The sequence below is a fragment of the Metopolophium dirhodum genome, chromosome 2 (assembly GCF_019925205.1).
Source record: "Metopolophium dirhodum isolate CAU chromosome 2, ASM1992520v1, whole genome shotgun sequence".
In the NCBI taxonomy this organism is placed as follows: domain Eukaryota; kingdom Metazoa; phylum Arthropoda; class Insecta; order Hemiptera; family Aphididae; genus Metopolophium; species Metopolophium dirhodum.
In genome coordinates, this window is record NC_083561.1 from 3,779,368 (window position 1) to 3,801,595 (window position 22,228).

The following is a 22,228-nucleotide window of genomic DNA, read 5'->3' on the forward strand; positions in this document are numbered from 1 at the left end:
AAACACGCAAAAATAACCGTCCCAATCCAAAGCAATACATTATTAATTATTATACATGTAAGTGTATATTCGATTAAATTTGTATTCAAAATACTTCATGAATATAATTTCATCGATAGTTAATGAGTTTAAATACTGGTGCTCAAATGCTTTACAACCCACTCCAACGTACACGTTTTAATATGGTGTAGGATCTGAGTACGGTAATAATAATAGCAACACACTGTGTGAAACGTGTCCGAAATCTTTTCCAGGCATTTCTTCACGCGCGATGAATGTTTATCGTTTAACCGTTTTATATTGCTAATGCATGTTTACACCATGGCGTTCAAATGGCTTTTGATCCACGGACATTCGTGTTTATCTTAATGCGCCTCACACCTGCAAAATATAGGAATCTACATGGATCCCGTGGCGTTTTAACGTTAACATAATACGTTAGACGCATATCACTGCAGTTGCGAGGACTGGCCCGTCTTAAGAATAGAATCGTTCAGTACTACATAACAGGCATGTATAGCTGTAAAAATATAATAATATAAACAGACGGTTTTATCTTTTACAGGGTCCATTGGGCACGAGTGTTTAGATGAGCACGATATTAGATGACACCGGCCGAACGTGCCACTATGCGTATTGTCATTACACGTCGTGCGCCTCTTTTTCAATATGATATAATATTGTCCGCTCGTGTGTTTATCATGACGAACGCAAGAATCGGATTCTTAATCGGTGTTACTATTATATATAATGTACAAGGTTTAATCTATAATTGTATATAACATTACGTATAATTGTTGAGCTGTAATAGTATTTGACTAAAAGCTAATATAATAAAAAAAAAAAAAAAAAAAAAACAACGCAGGAATGGGGGATGTCCAGTACCAAGGAATCGGACGACAATAATGATATTGTAATTTTAGAACGGTTTGAAATCAAAAGCAACCGGTTCTACAATAGAGCCAAGGGAAATGTGAATAACCGCGAGTTCTCGTTCGGCCGATGTTTTTGCAGATGTAATATTTAAAACGACCACCCGCTTTGGGTTTCGCCAACACTCCGCGATTATGTAAATAATCCATTAAAAGTGAAACACTGATGTCTAAGTCCAACAAAAGTTCGGATGATTTTGTTCGCTATTCGTTAATGTACGGACGTGTACGATGAATTCATCTCTTATATTGTTTAACCATGCGCGCGAGTAGCGAGTAATCGCTTAACGAGTGTAACGGTGCATAAAATGACCTCCCAACAACAATATTTTCACAATAACAAATGGCGTTCTGAATTGGTACTTTGTCCGGAGTATTACAGCCTGTTGGCTTAAGTCAAACTTTGCTTTTATTTAAATATTTTAAACGATGACTCATCGTCGCGTATGATATTTTATCTATATGTACAATACGTAAGTATCCAACAGTATCGTTATACGTCTGATTGTGTGCTGCTAATATAGGCATAATATTAAACGTCAAAAATCATCACGTTGGCTGGTTTCAACACGAAGGAAATTCGATGAAAATGAAAAATTGTTAAATTATGATAATCGATGTGAAGTAAATCACGGTGTATTATTATACTCGTCGAAACGGTCTGTTAGCATATTACTTTAATAAATCGTGTTGCGTATTATACAATATCAAGTACATTAAACTATTAATTTATTAAAAAAAAAAAAAAGTATTATATTACTATATAATATTATTTCTATTCGGTCGACTTGCAGTTGTGAATTTGTAACGAAATAATGAAACGAAAAATAACGTATGGTTGAGTAGTTGACGGTTAATTCTAGTTTTAATATTCTTCTTCTTCTTCTTCTTATTATTATTATTAATATGCTAAGTTATAATAGACGCAATACTGTTATAAGAGTATAAAACTGTCATAAGTATTTTAGACTTAGTTTTCAGAATGTGGGTGAACGGGTAATCGTTATTCATCACTTCGACTAAGTTGGTCGTCTTATCTCTATGCGGATAATGAATACATCGGATAATAAGGGCACAAGTGCATAACAATACTTCGTGCCAAATCGGGTAAATTGCTGGTGTCTCGGCTAAAGTATAGGGTTTTTATTACCCATATAAAGTAGTAGGTTTTTTCCCCCTAGGATATTTGCATATATACTGGGTCGTAATAATTTTCTCGTATCAAGTAGTATCACGAAAGGCCCATATCATGAAAGCTAACAATATGGTTAGCAGAAAATTGCTTAAACGCGCGCGACGCATTACTGTTTATGCGTTACATTTTTTATGCACAGCAATCACATAATAGGTGAATAGTGAACAAATGAAAATACCGATGTACCCAATAGTATTATAATAGTATTATATGGTCACATGATATTTATTTTTACGTTAACGACAGCGAGAAAAAAAAATTTAAACGTTTTTACCATTAATTAGTGTTGCGAATCAACTGGTTTGAAATAAATCACATCTTCACTTTTTCTGTCGTACATGCAAAATATGATTTTTGAGAAACTTCAATATTGTTTTTCATCGCATTGTTTCCTCGTACGATCGAATCTGTTTCAAACGAGTGTCGTACAGATAAATCGGTACCTAAAATACGTACATTATGGTCCAATTCCAATATCACGCCCGAAACGTATCTATGGACACGCACACACACACACACACACACACACACACACACACACACACACACACACACACACACACACACACACACACTCACACACACACTCACACTCACACGCTCACCCCTTGCACAACGTGCTTATACGGTATGTGTATCGTTTAAATTATATAGGTACGTTACTATTTTTCACCGAATCACTATTAGTCAGTGGCGTTGGCGCGGGCGGCGTCGGCAGTGGCGGTCGGCTTAACGCATTTAATCATTCGGAACGAAAAATCTGACAACACATATTCTACTGGGAGAAGATCCAAGAACGGTTTTTCGGAAAAACGTTAGAAGAAAGTAGCTTTTTGTATTAAAAGTTCTCGCCGGAAGGGTTTCGGTCATTTACGTTTCATTTCCTTTCGTTAACCATTGATCCCTATCCATTTTCTATATACGCGATTCCTACGTGTGCCATAGTGCATGTGCGTGTGTGATTTATCGGACCGGCGGTTACCAGCTGCCTATTTAGTATGCTCGCCCATACCACTACCGCGTTTTGACTTTGGTTCGTCCACGAAGTTTTGCAGCTATCATATTGTTGGATCGCTTAATAATAACTCACTCGTTCCCCAGGTGAATACGTTTCACCCGCCGCCGCCGCCGATACCAGTTTAGTGTACTATATTATACACTACCACTATTGCCGCTTAAACCACTATTTTCTACCATACTACTTCTCTATACTTCACTATAGTGTTGTGTTGTTATAATGGCTTGGCCGAAATAACACATCCTCCTCGTGCCATTCATAATATACTGACATATTCGTCAGCGAGAGCTCAAGTTTTTGCATTATAATAATCTACTCGGGCGCCGATATGGGAAACGCGCACCAACTTTTTGCTCACTTTTATCAACTGTATACGCCCGTATACGGGATGCCTACCTATACGAAACTTGCTCATAATAATAACTGTTAAGGACTTTACTGTTATGCGAAATGCGCTTTGTAATATTATGTTTTATAAATAACATTATATCCCCGCGGCAGATGACAAGTGTATAAATGTTGAATTCACAACACGCCCAGAATGAAATTATCATGGCTTTGCGTGCATTTTCGCACCCTAACAACACCGATATTATACGACACCTTTTGCTATTACTGCGACAGTAACCTATGGTTATGTGTACAATATCATTTGTATAAAAAATTATATTTTATTGATTTTTCAAAAAAAACCATTAACTTAAATGATGTTAAACTATTGGCATTGTATTTAAATTACACTGCGAGGGTGTGATATAAATACAATTAAAAAAAAAAATACACCAACTAAAATGTGTATTATCAAACGCATATATATTATTTTTTAAATTCCGAGCGAAAGGATGTATGTATTTATAAGTTAATAGATAGTTAATAGGCTAGTTATTATTTCTTTATTTTTGAGATTTTTTGAACAACTAGTGCGGAAAAATTAAAATTACCATCATAAATTACAGTTTGGAAAATTAATTGAATGGACTATTCTTAACACTTATTAATGTTCTAAAAAATTCCAAACCATCCCCTAGCTCTGAAAAAAAAAAAAAATACCAACAATTACACTTCACTATTACATATAGTTGCTGCTTTCTCACTCTTTTTTCGGGAAATTAAAATTCAGCGTACAGCTAATGGTTTTACTTATCTTGGCGTAATGCATGGGCTTATTCAAATAAATAAACTGAGAAAAAAATGTTCGATCAAAACTAGTGTTTTTTTTCTTTTACGAACAAACAAACTCTCAATCCTGTTTTGCTCAGATATATTTGAATACGATTTATTTCATATTTTTTTTCGACTGGTTATTAACACTCAGAACCTATTAAATCGTCGGTAAAACATATTTTCAACAAGCATTTTCGATTTATTTCGAGAATAAACTCTCACCCTAGTTGTATGTATTGTATAATATATATCGAAAGCAATAATAGAAAAATGATTCTGATATCACATATAGCTTATTGGTTTCTATTGGCGTAAATAGTAAGAATTTTTGAGGCGTTTCACGAGCACTAATTACAATAATTTCAAAAGTTGCTTATTCTTAAATCAATAAATACATTGTAAATCAATAATATTATTTTAATCTACAATATAATAAAAAATAGCTATTGAACTATTTTGATATATTATCAAAAACTGCATAACTACTTTGCGATCTGATGGTAATACACTTATATAATATGATGGCAATAGGGTGAACCAGACGTCAGGGTAATGGAGCGTTTTAATAGATATAGTTAAAAAGAAAAAAATCGAATTACCGTGGAATATCTTATAATAGTGCATTATATTTTTAAGACTAAAAAGTAATTTGCATGTAAATAAATAACGACCTATAGTGATAAAATATTTCAAAGTTAAATCATTATATAATTTGCATAAATATTGAATAAAGTTAACTATACTGAATATAAAATTTGTATTTTTTATTCTCGACGCAGATTTCTATGAAAATAACTCATGTATTGAATGTTTCATTATAAGTTGTTTAAATTACTTCTAATTAAATAAGTAATAATTATTATACGTACCATTTATTTTCAAGATTTATTTAGATTTAGACTTATCACTTATTGTTTGTTGTTATTTTAAAGTATGTTCTCTTGTAAGGAACTCAATATTAAAAGATATTTTTTTTTTGTCCAATTATACAATTATGATATACATAAACAAAAAAATAAATAATAATATTAGGTAGGCGGTACCTATTAAAGAAGGCTTTGCAATCGAATCCGCCAAAACTGAATTTATAGCTTAAATGTGTAGGAAGTACATACATTATTGTAGAAACTATATTCTACAATAGGTAAGTAACATAATACTTAATACTCGTTCATAAAAAGTATACAATCGGCATTAGAGTTCAGGAATATTTATCAATTATTACGCATGTAATATTTATGTATAGAGTAGAATAAACAATTTTTGAAATTACTATTCATGAAATATTCAGATAAAATAATTCTAAAAATATGTATTCAGATAATTGAAATGTTCAACAAACAAATTAGTATTAATAATACGTAGGTAAATAAAACCTATCTATTTTTATTTGTATTTAGCAGTAAGCCAGTAGGTATAATAAGAAAGTTATTTGTTGTCGAATATATTATAAAACAATGAGAAATACTACGCTTAATAAACATATTTATGAAGTTACAACTTTGTGTTCTAATGATAAATACCTTATTATAATTGTGAATATCACAAAACTCATATAAAATAGGTACTTATAAAAATTCACCATACTGGAAAACCTATCAACTAAGTGTTCAAAAATATGAAGAAAAAAATGTTTATTTGAATTTTAGATATCGTGAACCGCGAGTAAGATTGTGGCTTTGGTAGCTATAAATCGTATATGCACTGACAAGTACAAATACAAATAATCCTAAAACTTTTCTGTCCTAGTTCTCTACGTGTGTCTGTTTTTGTTTTAAGTTTAATATAACTTCATCATTTAAATTAAACCATGTCTATTCGTTGTAACTTTTAGATTTATATGTTAGGCGAGATGCAAATTAAGTAAGCCAACTTGGTCACGATTGATCTTCTAATCCAACGCCCGTGTTAAACTTAAATCTCGGCAAACCTTAATAGAACCTAAATGGACGAACCACCTGGGGCTTAAAACTATTATGTTATGTTGTATATTTTCTCCTGACCAAGCTATGCTTATGGAACCTAAATAAAGTTTAAAAAGGTTTTTAACTTATTTCGGAAAAAAAAGTAGTAGTAGTAATAAAGTACGTATACGCAAGATAAGAGACTGCGTGGTATTAAGCTCATGCTGTCTCGTAAGCCAATGTATTACCATTGTTTTATTAAACATTTTAAAGCAATATTTATTATTATGATGATAAATATTAGAATTTGAAAATCTTTATTATAATTTATAATTAATTGCTTAATTATTTACGACTCTATGATCTTTACACCAATTATAATAAGTAGGAACTGTAAAACAACTAAAATGTGCATTGCAATTTTTTTCGATAGTTTTGTACTATAAAATTGTAACTAGCATAAAAAATAACTACATGGTAGGTAGGTAGATTAACAAATGGAATCAAAATTCGAATAGGACAATCCAAAGAAGTTTTTATGCCAAAGAACAATATATTAACATTAAATATTATGTTCGAAATGTAATGAAAAAGTGGTCGTTTAACATACGGTAAACCATAATACGGTCATTGAACAAAAAAAAAAAAAAAAATCAAAGTACATAATATACTATAGAAACACTGGAAACGTGGTAGGTATTGGAGATGAAAGTCGTACAAATAGGAAAACAAACGATGGAGTATTAAATACATATAGTACCTAATGGAGAAAATAACTTTGCTAGAAATCATATTTTAAAAAGAATACAATAACTCACCAGCGAGAGTGGGGAGGGGGTAAACTTCACAACTTAATAACAAAAGGTATGATTGAGAGGAAATGTGTGAGAGAAATATCAAGAACAACATGTACATGGTATATATGCTAGTAAAACAATGAAAAAGATACCGGAGACAATACGCACAGGCAGCTCAGGAACATTTTAAATACACAAGAGTTATGGGGACATTTTTTTGCTGCGAATAAAACCAATTCAATAGGATTGTGACATATGAAATAGTCACATTAATCAATATAGATATGTCGATATGACTGATAATTTACATTTAGCCACCATCTATGCACCTACCTACTATACCGATTATTTTATCAAACAACACTCATTATTTCAAAAAGTGTAAATTTTTTTGAAAATATTTTTTTACATAGTTTAAAATCGCTTATAAAACAACGTTTTTATTAAAAAATTATATTTTTAAATATTTTTTATCCTTATAATTTTTAAGTTTTTTACTTTTTTGAATGACAACATATAGGGTTTTAATTTTATATTCCAAAGCAGAATATTTTTCTTAGTATTTCGATAGATGAAAATCGAATTTGGGGTGAGTAGTTATGAGTTATAAATATTCAAACTTTTGATGAGCGAAGTGGACAAACATTTCACGGGGTACCCCCGTACCACTCCACTCCGCTCATCTAAACTTTAAATACTTATAACTCATTAACTACTCACCCAAAATTCGATTTTCATGTATCAAAATACTAAGAAAAATATTCTGTTTTGGAATATAAAATTAAAACCCTATGTTGTCATTCAATAAAGTTAAAAACTTAAAAAATTATAAGGATAAAAAATATTTAAAAATATGACTCTTTAGTAAAATCGTTGTTTTATAAGCGACATGAAACTATGTAAAATAATATTTTCAAAAAAATTTAAGCTTTTTGAAATAATGAGTGTTGTTCGATAAAAGAATCACCCGGTATTACCTATGTTAAATCAAAGTAAAATATAATTTTGGTATCTGTTTATATAATATCTACAGTGCTTTAGATTAACACGAGTGAACTAAATTTATGAGAGGATTATTAATATTATTATAAATGTGTTATGACTTCGACAAAGTGAATAATACTAAAGTTTTAATGAACATAAAATATGTATAATTATTACAATTTACGCAGCAGCCATACACGAGTAATCTGATATAGAAATTAGTTTTTGATTGTAATTATTTGTTGATTTTATTTTCAATGAGAATAAACTATCTAGGCCAAATGGTTTCCTTGATAAAATTTATTATTCGTAAGCTTATAAAATTAAAATACGTTCTTCGCTCAGCACACAGTCTTAAACGTATTGTTACATTTTCATATAATACAGCTGGAGCATTATATCAATATAATATATTGTATATGATTTGAAATGAGTAAAAACGGATTACCTCTCGTATTTAGAATTTGTTTGTGCTGCTATATTCGATAAAGTTGTTGTCTTACTTTATCTATTGATTAATCTTATGCATCGAGTATCTCATAGTATTAAGAATTTTTGAAAAATGGTACGTAATACCTAATGTATAAAGATTAAAAATATGACTAATGATAAGGTTACAGCGTAGTTCGACGGTATAAACATAATGTATTTTCGAGACAAGTACATTAACAATATAATAACACGAGTATGGAGTGTATATTTCAAAAAATAACGATATGTAGGTATTATTACTATTATTTTCACTGACAAATGTACCCTTACTCATATATCATCCATTAAACTGTATATACTTATATATATATATGGAGTTGCTTTATAAATATTTTAACTAATCAAAAAGTTGGATATTTATTAGATAGTAATAATATATATATAAATATATCACGTCATGTAGCAATACATAGAGTAGAAATACCTGTTTAAATGTCATATTCGTTAATGGTAGCTTAGATTATTTAATAACTGTTAAGGGTCCCGGTGCCAGTTTTTCAAATTCTCCACAATTCTATAAAATTTGAAAATTAAATTTTATATTTTAGTTGCCACCTCAATTATAAGCTTTTTCCACTAATCTACTACCCGACACCTATTTGATAGGGTGATTTATATCGAAAAAAATGACTTTACAGGAAGAACTCTCAAGCTTTGTAGAATCGTCGAAATTGTATGACTATTTTTTTATCTGAAAGAAGAAGACTTCATACAGCCCGCATCGATCTCTGTTTTTGTATTTTATTTCAAATAGTTGAATCAAAAAATTTGTAAAAAATGCTTTTTATCTTGTATTTTTTTAGACATGTTATTAAGTTTGAGAATAAAATATTGAAAAACAGAGATCGATGCGGTCAGTAGAATATTTGCCTCTAGCAATTAAAAAAAAAAATTATGAAATTTGGTTGATTCTGCAAGGCGTTATTGTTATTCCCGCAGAGTGTATATTTTTTAGGACAAAATGGCATCGGCACCGGGCGCCTCAAAGATCATTAGCTTACTTATTTTAATCAACTAAAAACAAATATCAATTAAATGTGAATAAAATATATATGAGTAAAATGTGACATCCAAATAAACAATACCAGATAGCAGATGACAGATATGCATGAGCATGACTATCGTATCTTTGTTATCCTTTATTATTATTTTTACGTAATACGTAATATGTGTTTTTATTTTAGAGAGAGAATTGACAGTGAAACAAATATATTATGTGTAAGTAATATAAGTACCTTTAGGGCCATATACTGGCTTAAATACCATTGGCCGCCTTAAAAATTAAACCAATTTTACTGAACATTATAATGCAGTTAATCACATTAATACGCTATTCACTTAAGGACAATAATATTAACGTAATCCTATAGGACAAAATTTAAACTACACATGTATTTTATAATTAATGTTGACATTTGATACATAATGCAAACATTACACTTTTACACGTAGCTGTATATTTTTATGTTTTAACAGTAGATACAATTTATTTGAATTGAAAAAATAGTTTTTTTTTATTGTATCGATGACTTAGATAACGTTGAAAGCATTAGATATATTCATTATGAATCAAAACTAGTAAATTTATACATATTTTGTTATCAATGTACTATTTGTTTGACATTTATGAAATTGTTTGTTATTCTATTAGATGCAATTTGGTGTCTTTTGATTGAGAGTTTCGAGAACACATCGCCTTTTTCACATATCTTAATCTGTGTATGACTTTACAAATACAAAAAGCTGATTGAACATTTTATTAGATAATTCGTTCTTTCTAAATTTATTTTCTCAATGAAATATATACTAAATAAAAATAAATCCAAGTAACATTGATATTGACATTGGCGATGACGTCGATATAAGTTTTGAACAACATTTTATATCAAACATCGTGAACTTGAATTAAGATAAAATTATCAAGTTTTCAATATCAAATATGGGAAGATAATATATATATATAGACATCCGAACACTACCTATTAAGGTTGTACATGTAATTTAATTTTTTTCCTGTTATTGCGTACTGACTAGTGAAAACGTGACGTTTTAACGTCGTTATTTATGTAAAATAATTTCAAGAAGCAAAAAAAAAAAAAAAATAATAACATTTATGTTATGGAAAAAAATTAGTCTAAAATGGGTGGGATACTTAAAAGAGGGAAAAAATAGAGGAAAATCCATCGGCTTAATCTCTTTGCGTTATTAGTGACTAAAATGTTTAACAGAGCGCTTATAGCTTACCCCGATTTGCACGGATCATTAGCAGAAGCTAAACCGGTAATATTTCCGTATACCTTTCCTTTATTTAAATACAAAAATATGTTTAGTTTATATAATTATTACATAAACCTACTCAAACCATTAGAACGTACGTTGCTAACTATAGGTACTTAACTAAAGTGTATAAATATATAACTGCATAATATCGCTGTTAGGAGCCCGCTGTATCCATAAATCATTTAGGTAAATTGAAATATTGTTGATTTTGTGTGTCGCACCTACGTTGTAGTGACGTCTGAAATTTTGAATTATACGATTTCAAACTTATACGAATAGCGAAACGATTAATTGTTTTAAAGATAACGATTTCCTTATCGGCTTAATACGACATTGTCCGTGACGTATTCTATTATAAGGATATTATACTGTAATTTGTACCTTTGTGTTTAATGTCCACGCTTAAAAAAAAAAAAACAACAACTGCAGATTTAACGCGTTTTTTTTTTTCGTCGTAATTTTTTTAGTGGTCTTTGCCCGACGAACGGTATAGGCTGTCGAAATCTTGTTTTCAGATAGTTATTGTTAATTTTGTACACATTGTACGCATTACTGATGAAATTGCGTGTTCGATGTATTGAGTGTTGAACCAGCTGACATTCAAATAACGCGGACCCCACAAAATAAAAAATAATACAATGGAAAGCTAATTAAATTTCCTATTAAACTATTACAGAATCCTCCAAGACGGTGATCCGAATTTCTACATTTTAAGTTGAACTAGTTTTGTCGTATTTAAAATATTAAGTATAATGGACATTCCACGCGCTCAATATAAAATCATACTCAAATGATCTGTCGCCGCTTTTTCTTTTAAGTATTAAATATTATTTTTATATAAATAATATACTGGTTGAACTTAATCATAAAACATTTCAAATTAAATTAATAAAACTGTCGAATGTCTTTGAGTTACGCAAATTAGCCGTGAAATTGATGATGTTGCTCATAAGTCTTAACAATTTAAAAGACTAGCAGGCTAATGTTACTCGCCTCGAGTAATATTTACTTTTTAACCGGATTATTATGATACAATAAGCCGATATTATAATATTATAACGTGAAGTTATCACAGGCAATTTGACAAACGTAACGCACAATGGCGCTTCTTATTTCTAAATATTATCTTGTGTTAAACTCAACTTGTTTAGTACACAAAAGATTTATTGTTATTTCTTAATTTGTCGCGTTTTCGATGACATTATGATTTTCTATTAAAATATTTCGATTAAAATGACATTTTTTTTTTACTCTCGGAAATAAATATACTTTTACGCTGGGTAGATGTAAAATATTTAAATTTATAAGACGCGCGGGGTTTTGAACACATTTACGAGTTCGGTGTTGAAGAAAAAGATTAATACAATAATATTACATACTTCAGTACAATACTACTATATATTATATAGTTTTAGAAACGTGTGAGTTGCCGGAGAGCAATTATCACAAACACGTGTCAAAACAAAACATCTGAAAAACGCGCGGATACACTAAAAGTTCGCTTGGAATAACTTTTGAACGTGTAGCTAAAATGTGTTGTGGAGTGTACACCCATTTAGCGCGGAATCATTTTCCTCGGAGTTTTTTTGTTTTGTATCAGTACCTTATTTATATATAATAATAATAGTATCTATCGCAGTATAGTAATTCAGCCAGTTCGAAGTTTATGCGACGGAAGTTTCTTTTCTTTTCTTTTCTTTTCTTTTTTTTTTTTTTATCGGAATATGAGGTTTTTACGGTGGAGCGCAGTGGGCCGGTTAGCCGTTTTTATCATTCCATCACAATACGCGTCGTCGTTCGTCCATCTGAGCCGTCGTCTACGCATTGTAATAATATTATTATTATCATTATTGTCTTTACGCGCCACGAGTGACTATATTATTATATTATATACATAATATACGACGGCATTTTATGCCGTGCCCAATATCGTTTTACTGCGGACGTTCGACTTTTCGCTGATCTATTATTGTCGTCCACGGTTTATTACTTTTTTTTTTTTTTATTTTTACACGTAAACATTCGATTTGTTCGATAAAGCCGCGTTATTTTTTCAATCAAACAAATGAATCCGTATCGGTAATTCGTCTGAACCGTGTCGAGCGCACATATACGTATACAACATACAATATACCCATATAAACACACACGTTTAAATACGCACGAAACGACCCTTATAGCTGCCGTGTAGTGCTGCACATTGCAGGATGGTTTTATTGGGGTCGTAACATTTTCGGAACGATGTATGGTCCGCGCAATAATAAACATCATCGGATGAGTATATTATAATTTATTAACTAACGGGAAAGACACACACACACACACACACACACACACACACACCTTTGGAGGATTTTCGATTTTATGGCGTTCGCACAATGGCCGTGACGCGTCTGGGCCCCGTCTGCAGTGCGCCAAAAGTAAAACTCAAAAATAAAACGACATCCTATTTAATAATGTACATTATATTAAAGTATAGTACAGAGTATCGACTTCGTTTGTTGAACGTCTAAGCCCCGCCGTACGTTTTAAACTTCGGCCGGGTCATTTAAATCCTGCAGCTATCCGGTAAACGTAACCACGATTAAAACTCTTCGTGTAATAATGTAATACTACACTTGACTCGGAAAACGGTAAATACAACCTGACAGTCTGACACGAGGACACAAGTTTCCGGAAATTCGGTTATATCTGCGTTTGGTCACAGTAGCCAAACTTTAGTTTAGGTAACGCAGTGATTAAAGGCCTAACAAGCTATAGGTAGCTTAGCCCCGAAATCGGTCTGATTATTACGTTTTAATTAATTTTACATTAAATTAACAAAAACTTTCGACGGCGATATTATGCGAAAGTAAAAAGTTAAGAACAGTGGACCTTTTTGAGTGATTTATACAATAGAAATAGAAAGAACGCGCCGAAGTATGCTATGTGCTCCGAGATAATTTGATTATATTTGTTGATTCATTTTGAAGTTTTATTTTAAATCAAATATGATATAATAAAATATATTTAATGGGCATTTATTTCAAAATTTAGTTTATAACTAATCCTTTTTTGTTGCAAGTATATTTTTAAAGAGTATGTGCAATTAAATAATTTTACACTGTTATTTGATACTTCTATACATAAAACGATTATAATATAATAATTCTTATTCTCTGTATTATAGGTCCATTAAAAACTTAATATTTTTTCTCTACGTCGAAAATCTATGAATAATAAATAATATGTGTTTTTGATAAGTAAAAATCATGAAAACGAAAACCTTACGAAAAATCGGTCAAATAAAATAAAAAACGTGTATCCGGCCCAAAAACATATTTATGTTAAAAACAAAACTTTAAATAATGTTTTTGAACTTAACCCATATTATATAATATATATTATATTTGCTACACTTGTAACATAATAATATATGCATTGTGTTAATTTGAGTACTTACTTACAGTGACTATTATTACGTGTACAATACTGTACATATTATTGAACTTAATCGAGCAAATTCTTTTCTACATTATTAAAGTTAAATGATATTATTTTTTGATTAATGTTTATGAGAAACTATCTGTGTCAATATAAAATTAACCAAGTTTCCATAAATATATTTTACATTACCCATTTAATTTCTGATCGCTTTTAACAGAGATCTACAAATTTCACAGATTTTTGTTTTCATATAGAAATAGTTTTTGGGAAAGTAAAAAGAACCACAAGCAATATGCAATATATAAAATGATTGGAAAATAAACAGAAATTGTACTTATAGGGGTCATTTGATTTTTATTTCTGAAGTAGTTTAAAAAAATGCACTCGAATTACAGTAGGGGAAAAACGTGAAATTTACGGCACACTTATTTAAAAAAAAAATTTTCTCCATTTTCCCACGAATTAAGCTTGGTTTGGGATGGTTTCTTGATTGGTTTAAAATTGAAAACTAGATCCTTATACTGATTCAACATGGATAGTCTAAAAGAGAGAATCCAAAATACTTGTTCTATAATCACTATATATAATTCTATATGTACTATGTACTTTTATATCATATATTATATTTAGTGCATTCCTAAAATAGAAAAATTATAAATTAATCACGCATAGGTCCATTAGAATTTTCAATAATGTTCATTATATACTTTCATGATCTCTATATAATATAATAAAGTATATAGTGTACACCTACCCATATCAGATATATAATATATACTATTGTATAATACATCGACCGATTAAGTTTATTACGGATGGAAAAATGTCCACAAAAGTAGGCTTATAGATTTTATTTCATAAATGATAAATTGAATGAAAAGTAACAATGTAGAACGAAAGTTGAAGTATTGTAATAATCAAAGTAAAGATAAGAAGTATTAAAAATAGTTATATAATAGACGACTCACAGACGACGAATGAAAAAGAAAAAAAAACATATTGAACAGACCTATAGGTGGATCTGCTAAGCCTCGATGAAGATTACAGATGACTGAAACGTTTCAAAACAAATATGCAACAAGATACGTCATAAAATAATATTAAAATTAAAATTAGACAAAAGTTTATATTGTTTGTCAATATAGACAAATATATCCTCAATATTATGTTTGAAAGTATTTTACGCTGTGATTAAAATATAATTCTCAAAACATTAGCCAAAAGCAAATATAATAATGATATAATGATTTTTTAGTTATTTCTTACTATTCATTGTGCAAAACGTACAATTTCTTAGTTTCATTTAAATTACAAAATACATGAATTATCTCCATTAATTTTGCTTGTTTTAAAATATGATTGTTTTGTAAGTTCCTGAATATATTTCAATACATAACGTACTTATCCAATACAGACGGGTTTAGAGAATTTTAGTTCTACATTTACTCTAAAAAAATAATACTGGACATTAGGTCCATAGAATTAATAATGATTAATGACTAATGAGTACGTCATTTAAGAACTTAGATTATAGCTTTGACGTATGTTTGTTAAACATTATAGAATCAATATTTTTTTATTTATTTTTTTTTTTTATTGGATTAAAGCTTCGACGACTGAGGTCATTAGCTTGTAAGGTCGGAACGGTTGGTACAGTTATATACGTACCGCACGTGCAGTAACACGTGTATGTGTGGGCAAGGTTTTTGCGCACTACGAACCGGTGTGGTCACCCATCCGAGAACTAGTGGCAGCGGCCGTTACTTACTCTCAGTCACGTTGCAGCCAACATGCCGCGCTAAGCCACGGAGAATCAATATTATAATATTGAAAATATTTGTTTTCATCCAGCGCCTTGTGTTTTTAATAATCACGTGTTTATTTAATTTAAAATATAATATAATTTTAGTTTATGGTATACTTGTATGTTCGTATAGTTGTTTATAATGTGTGGTAATGTATACATTATAAGTGTCATACTTATTGAAGGAAATACACGTAACTAACTATTAATCAGAACAATTATTATCACACTGTAGGCTGACCCAGTTCCATTTTCCCGTTTTAGATTCAACATGTTATTCACAAATTGTTTTGTATTAAAAAAATGCTTACCTTTTAATGGAGGCGAAATATTGTTTCATAAAATCTTCAGCCAGGTCTAGTACTTCAGCTTTTGGTCTTACTGTTGAGTTATGGAATGCCGGCGGAAGCATAACACTGCCCAGACATGCTCTTTCGTTACACAACGGGGGCTGAAAACATTACAGTTTTTAGTTAGATTTAAAACATTATGAACACAGTAACCACGATTTAATGTAATGATTAATAGCCCAAATGGATTATATCATCACCCGCACCCATGATACAGTGTACAATATTTTTAATATTTTAAAACACATGACATCATATTATTAACAAGTTGAATACAATTAGTAAGCGTTCGATATTATTTCATTCAGTCTATAAAAATAAATTACTAATAAAGCCGTGTTTATTTTTTATAAAAATGATGTCAAGTTGAAAATTAAAAATGCAATTATTTCGGGAAACACGGTAAATATTTGTATTAATTTATCTGTTTGTCTTCCGTTGAAGCTAAAACACTTGTTATCGTAAACGAAAAACCAAAACATGGATTTTCAAGATAAACATTTGTTTCACGTGTTAACATAAAGTACACAGGTGAAATTGTGCAGAACAAATAGTGCGGCTTTGGGTGTTAAAAAAAAAATGCCATAAACCTACTCGTACTCCAATAATTTCGAATGGGATTTTCTTTGGCCTATATACAGTGTAGATTAACTGCTATTAGCATTGTATAGGTACGAAATATCAAATACTGTACGCCGAGTAATCAGTTGTTTATATTTCGGATTGATAAATTTAATATTTATTGTCTTCTACTGTTTGCTCTGACATCGCTACGGGTTTATTAAAGTATTTCATTATCGTCCATAGGTATTGTAACATAATACATTTTGCACAGAAATATGTTATGTAAACATACATTTTTCAAATTTTGTTTTAATAAAATAGTAGATCTATAGTAATAATAATATTACGTATTTGTTCCTTCTGGCACTATTTTCATATCTCCCAGCGCTAACCACACAATGTTTTACGGGAAGTGAATTCACTCGGAAAAAAAAATACAATTTATCGTATAAAATTCTGTGAAATCCCACTAATCTCCGACCGTTTATTTTTTCAGTTAAAAGAGAATATTTACAGTGTACGAAACTATTTTTCTTAACCATTTTTTCATATGAAATTATTATTTTTTTTTTTTCGTCCACCAAATTTTTTTCTAATACAGGTTAAAAAATGATTTCAGTTTATGTATGGGTACGAAAAGATTTAAAAGTTTTGGTACAGTAAATATTTTTGTGTGAGGCATAAATTGATGGTCACAGTCAGTAACTGTGCGAGTTCCTTGAACGGTTACGTGGTAAATTATAATGTTTCTAGCAGAATATTGCCCATAGAACATGATGTAGTTACCAAGGGAAGATAATATGAAAATGGATTCAGAAGTAACACATAAATACTACTGATAGTGTTTTTGTTTACTAAAAAATGTTCTCGATAGGTACAAACAAAAATAGTTTAATTTAATTCTGGCTTTCATACTTTAATTTATAGTATTATAAAATATGCATAATTCCTACACAGCATATTACATTATTATTAGATATTTTATTATAAGAATTTAATTTACTAATTTCGTAAGTATTTTTTACTTGGTACCTACATAAGTCGCAACTAAAGTAGGGTACAAATTAATATGCTATAATAATACAATTATGTTCATCAATTTTTTATGTTCATTAGGTCATTATTATTTTAGTTGATATTATATTGTAATATAATTTTTTGATAAATCCATAAAATAAATCATTAATATAATTACTTATAATATTTTTTTTTTTAATGAAAAATGTTAGGATTACATTAAATATTTTATAACCAATTTAAGACATCAGTTATTCTGTCAATTACAAATTCAAATTCATTTATGCAAAAACCAATGTTGGAAAAATTAGAAAACTGGACGTAAATTCCTTTGAAAAGATTTAATTACATTTTAATTTTATTCTAATTAAAAGAAAAGTATTTTAGTGGTAGTTTAACACAATTTTCGAATAGCATGCTGGATTTATTATTTATTAATTTTATAAATATCAAATTCTCATCATAGCCTCCATACATTTTTAGAAAAACTTACAAACATTTACAATAAAAAACATTTTTAATATTTAACATAAAAACCTATTATATTTTTGTATTAAGATATGTTATCAACAAGGGTTTAAAGTTATTTTTGTACATATATTTTATATATACATATTTATTGCTTTATAAGTGTATAATTATAAAATCAATACAAATAAATCTTTAACTAAATGCTTTTTCCACGAAGGGGTGGAACTTATTGTCTTAAACATAAATATATATTAATTATGAGCAATAAAACAAACAAGTTTGTATGTATATTTTACTTTGACTGTTTGATCAATACAATGAAAAAAAAATTGTATGTTTTATCTTAAGGTAACTTATTACATCTATTTTGATTTTTAATGAATTACAATAAATTATGTTAAATATGGTTGATCCTTCTCGTTTTCTTTTTTTTAAAATTGATTGCTTAGTATTTATTATTAGGATTTATAATTTTAAAAAGTTAAATTTTGTTTTATTGTTTGGTTGACAATATTTTAATGGCACGTACTAATAAAAAAAAAAACAATTACCTACGTGCATGCGTGAAAATGTACATCAATCGCTTTAAGCTTTTAATTTATTTTGTAATTTTTACAATGGAAAAAAATATCAATTATTTTATTTACCGTAAAAATATAGATATTAGGCTAAGAATAAAATATGTATATCTATATAATTATTTTATTAGTTATGAAAATATACATTTTTTTTTTTTAATTCGTGGATTGTTCTTATTGATTAACTGCTATATGTTAACAATGTTCTAATTTCTAATTTATGTATTTTTAAAAATTTTGTTTAAAATGCTTTCATTATTTTCTTAGAATGATTTGTTTACGTAAGTCCACATGATAGTTATTTTAGTCTGCACTGTAGTTATTTGTATTTATTTATTTTATTTTATTAAATTATACTAAAGACATAGTCCTAATTTCATAGGCATATTTATTTTTTATTTCATAAGAAAAGTGCATTGACTGGTGGAATTTAAAAAAAAACAAAAAAAAGTCTCAAAGCAGGAAAACACATAAGGACAATATTTATGACAAAATATATTGTAACCTTTAGGGTAAGTGTTCTCTCGAGAGGACAATACTGGAGTGCTTCTACTGAACATCAGAGCTTCTCGGTTACGAAAAAACAAATGTCAGTTATTCACAATCACATTGTCTCGATGACAATAATAATACTTCAAACCAAAAGATTTATCAACAAAAATCACAACATTTATGTATAATTTGTGTGTCATTGGACCCATAAAAATATGTCATTGTTTGCTTAATGAGTGCCTAAATAGGGGATTAAACATCACAGTTAGATATCAAATGTTTATTAATAGTTTATTCAGATTAATTAACAAATTACCCAAACTCAAATTAAAAAAACAAAGAAGAAGAATATTATTGGGAGGTACATATTATACATAATATAACATATATAATATTATAGGTACAATTATTTAATAATACGTCAAATATCCTGATTTGTAAATTTAAAGATATCGATTAAGCGCAATGTTTATATTGTTAATTTTGTTTCCGAATGATATTATTAAAACCGTATTCCGATGTGTCAATAAGTCGGGAATCAACAGACACTTTTTTGCTTTTAAAATCAAAATATTTCAGTACTAGAGTATTATCGAAAATGTCTTTTAATTGTATAAACATAGTTAAATGAGATGAGATTCAGACACGTATAATAATGTGTTATTATTTCATAATAAGGCCACCTGACTACTCAATAAATACTGACTGTATGTAAACATTCGATAAACTCAAATCGTTTATAAAACCAAAAGTTAGTAATCATTCCTGCTTATTTTAAACGAAACGAGTCAATCTGTAAACACTTTTAATATACTTTTATTTTAATCACAAAAATTTTATACAGCGAAGTCTTGTTTTAAAATCGATATAAACTCGATAATACGTTGTACCGTGTCGGTTATAGTCTCGGTAATATTCTAGAATCCAATTTTTATTTTTAATGAAATTTCTTAAGCAATCAATATTTTATCTAAGTTAAAAAAAAAACTTATAAATAACGTTCAATTATTGACTTAGGTGTTATTGGTGACATAGAAACAAAAATAATAATAATAATAATAATAATAATAATAATAATAATAATAATAATAATAATAATAATAACAATAAAAATAACAATAAAAAAACTCCACCAAAAATATTTTGCACTGTCATTGAAAGTTTTATACCATGAATTCAGGGAGAAAAATGTGGTGTAAAACGTATATTTGATAGAAAGAAATTTTTGAACATTATGTATTTATTCATATAAAATAGGACTGAGGTTTGAAAAATATCAATGATTTATTATGAGTTTAATAGCTCTGTATTGCGTTTCGTTTTACAACAAATATCTTAAGGTAATTTAGGTTTTGTTTAATTGTAATATTTAGTTTCTAAAAGGTAGTTGGAAACTTTCTATTGATCAACACACACAAATTATTATAATGTTGTCACGATAAAACCTAAATAACTTCAATATTACATGGTTAATATAATAGGTACATTTTATTGGAATATTTACGGATAAGAATCAAATATACAATCATTGCTTCGTTTAGAATATAAAATAAATAAATAAAATGTAGATAAAATAAAAATAATAAATATTTTTAAGAATATGTAGAACTAATATTATTTATTAAAACACTCCGATTCGTATTAACTTGATCGATTCCTGTAAATCTTGACAATCTTTATAAGTATTGAAAACATAAAAAACAAAAATCAAAAAAATCAGTCCTGTAAAACGACTTAAATTTTTTTCACGACATTTTTAAAGAGACATACCCGTATGCTTATGTATATTATTATGTATCTTAATGGGCATGTTTTTTATTTAAATCGCCCGATTATCGCGTGCATTATATAGGGTATATATAATATTATAACGATTGCACATTCTAAAACTAGCTGAAGGTCACGGGTAGTCTCTATACCTATAACCTCCCACAGTGCACCCTTTCTGCACCGCAAAGTTTCCCCATACTCGGTTATCGTTATATACGCGTGTTATTAATAGAGTGTTCGGTAAAAGCATCGACGTGTTTATTAGCCGTGCGCTTGTACTGTCGGCTTTCCATTGAATCCAGATTATTATAATATACAAAACACACACACACACACACACACACACACACACACACACACACACACCTACACACAAGAAGTTTGTCTGGTGTATATCCTCGCCTCGAAACTCGGATGTCGAAAAGCTCTATAAGCACGAGGATTATTTCGTGTCTGGAGAGGAAATCATTTTAATTGAGACCAAGATTTGTTTAGGCATAAAAATTAAATTTATTAGTTTGTCACGTCTTGCGAGGTGCATTATACGATGGCAGCTAGGTTGCAAGTGACACATACAATAAGGCACTGACTTCTCCTCGCCGTCATTAATCCGACGTTATTTAGCGGGCCTGGTTAAAAACACAAGAGATTAAGAAGTAGCGCGATTTCCATGCAGGATGTTATAATATTATATAACAGGTCTATATAGTCACTGGCAACCTGTTAATTGAACTATGTATAGTCATTGAATCGACTTCCTTTAATGTCTTAAACATACTTTATCCGTTCTCGTTGGATGTTAATAATTTAAACTTTTTAATATATTGGTAGAATAAAAATAAAAAAAAAAATACGAAAAACTAACTGTTCTTTTTAAAAAAAAGTGTACGGTGTGATGAACGGCGAGGCAGGAATTAAATTAGTTTCAAAAAGTTATGAGAGCTAAATTTGTCAGGATCAAGTCATGCTTGTTTACCGTTATTCTTCGTA

The 22,228-nt window shown here is 29.3% G+C and overlaps 1 protein-coding gene across 4 annotated transcripts in view; it reads right to left on the reverse strand.

The window, feature by feature from the left end:
* Positions 1–22,228, reverse strand: part of LOC132938461 (nitric oxide synthase, salivary gland) — a 98,682-nt gene that overhangs the window by 31,873 nt on the left and 44,581 nt on the right. For all 4 annotated transcript variants that reach the window (XM_061005309.1, XM_061005310.1, XM_061005311.1 and 1 more), the window contains one exon: positions 16,308–16,447. In XM_061005309.1, the coding sequence (XP_060861292.1) occupies positions 16,308–16,447 (140 nt within the window). The remainder of the gene's footprint in view (positions 1–16,307; positions 16,448–22,228) is intronic.